Genomic DNA, 8,852 nt, shown 5'->3' with positions numbered 1-8,852 from the left:
GAAAACAAACCGAACAATGCCAACAATGTGTCGAGTTTGGTAAGCTGTATGGTAGAATTGGACTTGAAACGCGAGTCTGTAACTTTTGGCTCCGACGCGACCAACACTTGCTCGAACTGATTGTACGGCGTCCCAAGATCAAAGTCCTTTTGTGGTTTACTGTGTAAACTATGTAGCTTTGAAATACTGATTTTAAATACAGCAGAAGAAAATCTTTGACAACTGATCTATCATTTTGTTCATTAAGAAGAAGAAAAAAAAAAAAAGGATAGAGGTTTGACATGATGCTAATACTGACAATCACTGACTGCAATAGAAGTCCGCTCCTGGAGCCACACACACACCAGGAGGCGACACATAAAAATAAAAGCCATGTAACCCTGGCAGTGCTTGTTGAAACAAATACACAAAGCTCTGGCTACGTACAGAACAAAAGGGAAGATTTGGTCAGTTAAGAAGGCAGGTAACCTGTTGCTTTAACAGAATCAAAGCATATATAAGGCAGAACATAAGCACTTTGCTGGTAATAAGTAGCACCAACCATTTCTGAAATGACACATGTAAACACAGCTTTCGGTGCATTTCCCCAGTATCGTCTGAAGACGAAACGCGGCTAAATAAAACTCTAACGCCTGGATACTCAGTGATATGTTTAAAATGGGAACTAGTGGTGGGAAAAGTATTTGGACAGGCAGTTGGCAAAATTTCAAGTGATTACAATACAATGGAAATTTAAACATGAGTAAAATGTTGGCATCCTGGGGGGGGGGGGGGGGTTTCGGCACACTGCTGTTAAACCAGAGCGCCCCCTGCTGCTGGAAAGCCATACTCACACATACACACGCTTGCAAACGTTTTGTCTAGGCCTTTAGTTCCATCTATTGCACAGATATAGTCGAGAAATAAAAAATAAAAAAACTTAACTAAAATCAAACTAAAATGTGAAATAAATTAATTAAAAAAAAAATAAAGAAGCCATTATTGCACATAAATGTAACAAATATAAAATAAGGTGAAAGTGTCGACAACAAAGAACAAACAAAATAGTGCCAATGTGAAAAAAAATCTTGCCGTGACAAAAACAAGAGTACAAAAATTTGACCAACACATACAAATAAGAAAGGGGGGGAAAGAAAAAAACCACACTTGTTACATTCAAACCAGTCGTCACAGTTGTCACAGTTTAAGCACTTGAGACGATGTCTCTCTTGTGCCGTCACATCATCGAAAACGTCAGCGTTGCGCTGCATAGGTAGAAAGGAAAGGTAGTGCTTCATTTTTGTCCAGAGTACAATTTGTAGGACAGACTTTTAAGAGCTCCGAGTCACGTTTTGAGCCAGTCGGGAGTTGCATTCAGAAGACCAAAAGGAGCCTAAAAAATCATAAGAAAAGGCCCAGTAAAAGTCGAATCGTCAGTAGATATCAGGCCTAATAAACCGGTTTGGTACTATGGCACATGATGTTTAAGTTGCATGGACACTGAAGACTTGACAGCTCTTCACCAACTGGGTGGTGACACAGACAAGGAAGGCTCCAGTCTGGCAAATAAGAACTCGTCAATCAACTCAAGCCTTTGCTGGTGTACGTCCAGTTCAGTGGGAGGGCTGCTGACTTCACACTGATGCAATAAAATAAGAATGAGAGGCCTTCTGAAAATTTCCAGCAAGCAGTGGGAGACATGAATTGACCTGTGAATTCAAGCACAGCGCAGGTGCATTTCCTCCAGCCTCCAACAACAGAACGTGGAAACCCACATAAATACGATTGGCTGCGTTCCTTCATCGGCTCTGGTTGAGAGCAGGAACGGCGTCCCTCTTTCTGCGTCGCCAGGTGCTGCGGTTGTACTGGTGCTGGTTTCTGAAAGACGATGCCAAGTTGTGGCCCTGGGGAACGAACTTGCGCTGGGGACTGAAGTTACCTGGAGAGTGATTTTGGGCCTGGATGCTGCCAGCTGGGTTGTGCTTGAAGCCTAGTTTGTGCGCCTCAAATGAACCATGAGAATTGGATCTCATGGCGTAGGCGTGGCCCTGCTGCCCTCCTAGCAGAGGGCGGTGGAGAGGGCTGGGGAGAGGACTTGTGGGGTTTGTGTGCTGGGAGACTTGTGCAGCTTGCGTTGTGTGACGGTGCACGACAGCGATGGTCGGCGGGTTCTCTTGATAGTACTGGCAATCAGAGACTGAGTGGATGGTGACATTTTCTGGGAGAGACATCTGAACCTGTGTAAAGAAAAAGAAAATGCCATAAGAATTCTGCGGAGACTACATTTACCCCACATTACACTTGCCTACATTCCAGTAAAAGCCTTCTACCGACCTGATGCGCGGTGTGGATAAAGCCTGCTGGATGTGTGGCCCTCGGGTCAGCAGCCATCTGAAACACAGAGTGGACCGAGGCCAGTGTGAGGGACTGGAGCTGGATAGCAGTGCTGCTGCTCAGTGAAGAATCAGACTCCTGCAAAATATAAACAGAACTTAACAAAGCTGCACATGCAGGATCAAACTCTTTGCAGTTGGTAAAAGGAATCTTAGTTGCTTAGTAGTCATTTGATAAATCTGTGTCTTACTATGTCACTTCCAGAGGGGGAAGAGGAGAGCGAGCATGCAGAGGATGACGACGAGCGGTGCTGAGGGCTCGGGAGAAAGACTGGAGGAGGCGAGGGGGAGTCAGCACTGAGGGGGGAGGAAGTGTCCCTTTGATCCTCAACCACCATCAGTCTTGCAAGATCCTGCTCACACGACTCCAAATCTGGAAAATGCACAGAATACTTGTGATAGAACTATTCGTTTCGAGCTGGCAGCATCTGTTGCTTTACAACACTGACACTATAGACTTGCCATGATTTTCCAACTTTGCGTACTGCTTGGCTCCCCACTTCTTTATTGTCCATTCCCTGTAGGCCAGCACTTCAGGGCTGACTTTAATGATTCGTCCTAAAGTGCTGTAAGAAAAAGTTCATGGCAAATATTTGGAAGAAACGTTTGACGGGGTTCACAAAACCATGCATCACTTTTGAAGTCTTGCGGCATGCTTTCATTTGTGAGCAAAAAGATAGCTGCCTGGGAGGCAGCTGCGGTGTCAAAGAGACCAACCTGTCATGCTCTTTGTTGGGGTACGCCCGTGCGAGAGGAGACACGCCGTGACTCAGAACCATGTAGGCAAAGTCAAAGACCTGCTTGACCTGCAGGACTCCATATGAGCTCCTGCCCACATCGTTGCCTTTGAAGAGCAGAATGTGAGATTTGCACATCAGTTCAGTTGCGGACAAAGCCATTCAAGACATCTATTTAGGTATAAAACAACTCATTCCAGACCTATTCTAAAGCAGAGTTTGTCAGAATTCAAAGGACGACTTCCCACAAAGTTTAAAGTGCAATTTAAGGGATATCAATAGGTAAAATGAAGTTAGTTCCGAAATTCCTTTTTCTGGTGAAATACAGTAATCATTTCCCCTTTTTTGTTATTGCTTCTTTCATTGTTACAAAATCAGTGTGTGCAGGCATTTACACAACTGATCATCCTTACAGTCGCAGATTTTTCTGTTCTTCGTTACATTTAGTTGCACAAACAATCATCGGCTGTCAGTGTGTTTTCTCCTGTTCCCATACAAATCCTCTAATGGAATGGTTGAACTGGACATGTTACGTTTATGAGCAACTTCAAATTGACATCTGACCTGGCTGTATGGGATCTTCGATGCAGAGCATAGATGGCCTGTTTCCATTCCCCATGGCTTTGAGCATCTCCTCCTTGGACAGGTAGGCTCCTCCATTCTTCACCCGAATGCCCGTTTTCATGTAGTTGAAATCGCGGCCGTACAACTCGAAGAACTCAATTAGCAGGATGCCCAGATTAATGTTGGCGCGTCGTGTGTCAATCCGAGGGTGTAACTGAACAGAACAGGAACAAATCCAGTCTCAAAAAAAGATCAGTTCTCTGATGGAGAACACAGCAGAAAATACACTGAATGTGTGTGGTGCCTCAGTCGCCTCATTTGGGATGCAAGATAGCAGACGAGCAGTGCAGTGTAATGGCTCCTTTAGGATAGCACATAGGTGTCAGTGCAGTTGTAGAAACATACTCAAGATGATAACAGCACCCTCTGCTGGTACATGGGGTCAACTACTTCTAATGGCATAATCGCTCTTTTCCATGTTACATATTGGATTCAAACAGGTCACTGTTAGAAGTTTCCCCATATTTGAACAAATGCCGAACACTGAACTGAAAAGTGGTCGTTATCATTACAACGTCTGCAGCGTTTGGAATACTCTTATTGTGCTCCCTGTGGCGATCCACGTAGTGATGATAAGAATGCACGTTTAGGTCTACCTGCAGGAAGCTGATGGCCATAAGTATGAGGCTATAGGAGCTGATGCCTCCAGTGAAGACTTCATTCAGGTCCCTCTGCAAGAGAAACTGCTTCAAAACGAAGATCAGCGGTGGAAGAACAGGGTACTTCTACGAAAGAAAGGGAAAAATTAACAGAGAAGAGAGCAACATCTTTGTTAGCCACATGTGATGATGTCAAGTGTTAGAGACGAACCTTCAGGTAGGTCTTGATAAACTGTGCCGCTTTGACTGCAGTCTCCACATTAAAGCTGATGTCCACTTTCACCTTGGTTTCATGATCAGTGAGTTTGATGATTGGCACCTGAGCGCAGGTGAGAAAAAAATAAATAAAAAAAAGGAGCAGGTGTGCCAAAGGCCATTTCATGGCTGTTCTGAACGGACTGATCTCCTTTTTAAAAGATCTTTGACAGAGTTAGCAGTGAACGCAGTTGTCAATGGTAAAATTCAAGCTTTCTGTGACTCACCGTAGCTTTGTCAAGGACTTTGATGGGATAGGGGCCGGCCACATTGTGTTTTTTCAGGGCTTGCTCAAGTTCTTGCAGCGGGGGATGGTCCCACTTTCCAAACACCACCAGGTCAATATCACTGAACACATAACAGCAGAACCGTTAAGATTTTTATCCCCTAAGACTCAGGTGCACTTTCTGCAAAACAGATCGGAAACGGTGCGTTTTCGTTTCTGTCTCACTAACATTTACGTCTCAGATAGCTGCTGTGCGAACTCTTTCTTCATTCTGTCCCTCACTGAGCAGACTGCAGGCGAGTAGTCAGCCGCCACATTAGCTTAGTCAAATTACCCGCTTCTAAATCTATTATGATCATCATTACGATAACGCACTGAATTACTCCCCGATATACTGATCTCAACTTACAGGGCTGCAGGATTTACCTCCCCATCACCTTTCCCAAAGCTCTTCTCATTGACCTGGAAACCGTCACGGGGTTAAGGCCAGATGATAAGAAAACATAAGGACTTTGACCACACTTATGCTAAGCTGTGGGTCTGCGGCACTGAAACTACAAAAGTTCAATAAATATTCTACAAAAACTGCTTTATATTGTTCATGTGTTGAAATTAACACACCGTTACATGAAAATCATGTCATAAATATTGTATAAGAGATGGTCTAGATATATCTATTTATCAAAGTTATAGTGTCATCTCATCCTCCTGTTCTCATATTCATCCACACAAATTACAGTTGGTACAACTGGATGAAAATAATTCAGCGTTGCCATAAAAGTCACGACCGCAAGGAATTGTGGGAGGGAATTATCCCTTGTCTCTCATAAAAAGTTGGTCTGGCGTAACCTTTGCTAAAGGAGATGATTGAGGAAGCATTGGGGCATCTTTCCTTAGTATTCAGAGAATTCAAACAGCTCTCATCCTGGCTGCTGGCTGATACTTCTGAGTCATCTCACTCATTTAGGAGGGTTCAAAAGCAAATAGACTGGACCTGTCTCCTTTCACCACTTCTATTCCTACTACTCTAACAGCTCAATTCTCATGACCAGCTCTAAATACCACATGCTTAATGAAAATGAATGAAAAGTAAATGAGTGTTGATAGCATATGGAAACTAAAACTGTGCTCAAATCCCCTAAAGACTACAACACTGAGAGTCTGTACAAAAGAGGCCCATGTAAGGTCAGACTGTACAGAAAAGTGAAAAAAAAAAAAACACATTACCTTGTAGGTAGATATAGTCCTGTGCTGAAGCTGCCAAATATATCCACCTGCAGAGAATAAGAAGTTAATAGAAACTGGGATTAAAATCGCAATACATTCCAACCTTTACCAATGGGACGGCTCGTGACATCATAGTCTGACGTTTGCCTTCAAGACAGTTTGGACATGTCCAAAGTTTATAGCCATACTGCTTAACTTGACCCCCCCCTCACACGTTTCCCCCTCAAATGGCGCCGATACTGAGTATCTGCCATTTCTGCCAAAAGCAACACGTTTGGTTCAGCAAGTGACCTGTAAATAAACTCGACCGGTTGGATAAAGCTAATATTTGATCTAACCGAACACATCTAACATTCCTCATATATGATAAGACCAAATGAGAGGGGCATGACCAACCTATTTTCACAACACATTTAAACTCTGCATTGCAATAGTTATAGTCTGAATACAAGTCTTCCTGTTGATAAATGATGCTCTGCAACAATAACTACACATCAACAGAATCAAAACTCAGATGAGTAACAAAAAAATAAAATAAAAAATTGATCCTCACAGGAAAATGCACGAGGAAAAAAAGAAAAGTCTTATTCAAAGTAGACCAACAGTCTGTTGGCAGCACACAGTGGAAAATGACTCACCACAGCAAATTTAGGAACACACACAAGTGACAAGAAGAAACGATAACATCTGGCCAACTGTCTGGACATGCAGTTGTAAGCTCCAAAAACACCCACAGTAATATTCATTCACATTTGAAAATACACTAAAGTCAATCGGACAGTCGAGATGATAATCAAAGCCAGGCACGCAGAGTAAAAATATATTAAGAATTAGAATTTTTTAAAAACATGACCAGGGCAACAGAAGCTTGTTCAGGCGTGCATCGACTTGGCCCACTTCCACCCTTTAAAATGGCTGGATGAGAATTACTACATTTACACGTGCAAACATCATGAACTCAATTCACGAGTCACTTTTGACTCATCTAAAACAAACTTAGCCTTTCGAAATCTGACATGAAATAGTTTTAGATCGTCAACAAAGCTCACGTTTGTAAAGTTGTGCTTGTTCAAAATAGATCCAAATAAACTACGCTGGTGAAACTCAAGAGCAGCTATACAAAGTTCCCACTTTTTACGAAAAAAGGACCATGGCACAGTCATTAATCTATGCCTTCCTCAGGGTCAGTGAAGGAGTAGAATACCAGATGCAACAGCAGGAAGTTACCACTTGCTTGCTTGGCTTTTAAAGATCACTGGGAGAACATTGGAAAAAAGACAATAAAAAATATATATATATTGAACAGAGCAAAGGGGCAAGGAACAGCATGGACTTATGAAGATAAGCAGTACTCACATCTCAGTTAATCATCTAAAGACATCTAAACACAGGCCACAGTAGATTACAGCGCCCACAGTTAACTCTAGGCCCACGTCCAGCCTGCCACACTCACCCGTGCTGTAGGCCACAGATCCTCGATGACGCCCCTTATTCTGTTCACAACATCCCTCCTCATGGCTTCCTCCTCGGGTCTTGGTGACATGAAGTTGAAAAAGTCCACTATTTCCTCATGAAGACTGATGACAAGACAGATATCAATCAGATCAAATCAATGTGAAATCTGGAGAGAATCAAACACTGTACAACAGGAGGAAAATTAAAATGTGTGTACTTTTTTTTCCCCCTCCTCGTTACAATGGCACGAATGCCATTGTACTTGATTCGCCTCTGTCCTTACCCATTAATGCCCGGGCTGTAGCGCCTGGTTTTCCACAAGCTATAAGAAGAGTCCACGCAATGTCCGTTAAAGCTCAGCGACAGGAGCGGGTTGATGCCGTGGAAAGTGTTGGCTCTGTTCAATTGCCTCCTGCGGCCGGATGAATGTGTCTGATGGTAGTGCCTGTTCCCGTGCTGATTTTTCATCCCGGTGGGGGTGTGGCCGCCGGATTGTTGCATGCTGCGACAGTGTTGCTGAACAGTGTGAAAAGGCGGAGGGAGGAGTTGCTGTCGGAGATTGTTCTCGTTCAACTCGTGCTCACCGTAGTGTAAAAACTGCTTGACCTCTTCTGTGACGTTCAAATTGTCGATGTGAAGCGAGGAGCCAGTGGGCGACGAGCTGTCGGCCTCCGAGTCCAGAGAGGACGAAGACGGCGACAACGAGCCCTTCCTCCGGACACTTCCCCTCTCTCCTCCGCCGCCTCGCTTCGACAGTTTCCCAAATACAACCCCCGGCAGCGGTGCTAAATGTCTGCAATACTCGCCGCGAGAGTCCGTGGAGTTTGCATTTTGCACAGCAGAGTTGCGTTGGTGGTGAAGGTGGTTGTCGACGCCGGAGTTTGCTCGAAATCCTTGGGAAGTCTCCCAAATGTGCATCCATAGGGAATTGGCCGGTCCCTTCTGCTCCGGCTGGATCCAAGCGGTCCTGGTATCCATTGGACTCGAGTTTGCCGAGAACCTCTTCACGGAAAAAGAAAATGCAGGCAACTTAGCTAATTTTAAACACTCTGCACTCAAGGAAACTAAAAACTCATCCGGTGCCGATTTACTTGTTGTCCTTAAAGAGCTTCATGTTCGGAAACTGGTATGGTTAATCAGGCAGCTTGGCCAACTCCACTCCCCATGTAAGCCAGCCAATATGGCGTAGCCAGTGGCACGGATCAGCTTCTACGCATGTGTGAGGGATTTAAATCTTTGAACACACCCCTCAGCGCTACAAGAAGTGTCAAGTTATTTACATACAGTCGAGAAAACGGATGCTGTAACGGTTGTTTCCCCTGTAAAACAGCACAAAATAGACTAAATAATATGCATT

At 44.0% G+C, this 8,852-nt stretch overlaps 1 protein-coding gene across 1 annotated transcript; it reads right to left on the bottom strand.

Moving 5' to 3' along the window:
- Positions 1–241: 241 nt before the first annotated feature.
- LOC140316708 (terminal nucleotidyltransferase 4A-like) lies at positions 242–8,696 on the bottom strand. The gene is made up of 12 exons (XM_072394640.1): positions 7,779–8,696; positions 7,494–7,617; positions 6,041–6,087; positions 4,815–4,935; positions 4,544–4,651; positions 4,330–4,458; positions 3,674–3,887; positions 3,090–3,216; positions 2,835–2,938; positions 2,564–2,745; positions 2,314–2,451; positions 242–2,216 (listed from the first exon to the last, which is right to left on the bottom strand). Exons 1-12 carry the CDS (start codon positions 8,471–8,473, stop codon positions 1,779–1,781), a joined length of 2,427 nt encoding a protein of 808 aa, XP_072250741.1. The 5' UTR covers positions 8,474–8,696; the 3' UTR covers positions 242–1,778.
- Positions 8,697–8,852: the final 156 nt, after the last annotated feature.

This window comes from Leuresthes tenuis, unplaced genomic scaffold (genome assembly GCF_036924035.1).
Source record: "Leuresthes tenuis unplaced genomic scaffold, fLeuTen1.0.hap1 SCAF_10, whole genome shotgun sequence".
Taxonomy (NCBI): domain Eukaryota; kingdom Metazoa; phylum Chordata; class Actinopteri; order Atheriniformes; family Atherinopsidae; genus Leuresthes; species Leuresthes tenuis.
Note: the sequence above shows the minus strand (reverse complement) of the source record. Positions and strands in the feature narration are given on the sequence as shown.

What these genes read in the sequence shown, in the direction of transcription:
- LOC140316708 (XM_072394640.1), bottom strand. Translation starts at nt 8,473, where the DNA reads ATGGATACCAGGACCGCTTGGATCCAGCCGGAGCAGAAGGGACCGGCC. An exon ending in TACAGCCCGGGCATTAATGG is followed by an intron (nt 7,618 to 7,778) that starts GTAAGGACAGAG and finishes TCTTGTCATCAG; the next exon opens with TCTTCATGAGGAAATAGTGG. An exon ending in ATCTGTGGCCTACAGCACGG is followed by an intron (nt 6,088 to 7,493) that starts GTGAGTGTGGCA and finishes TATTCTCTGCAG; the next exon opens with GTGGATATATTTGGCAGCTT.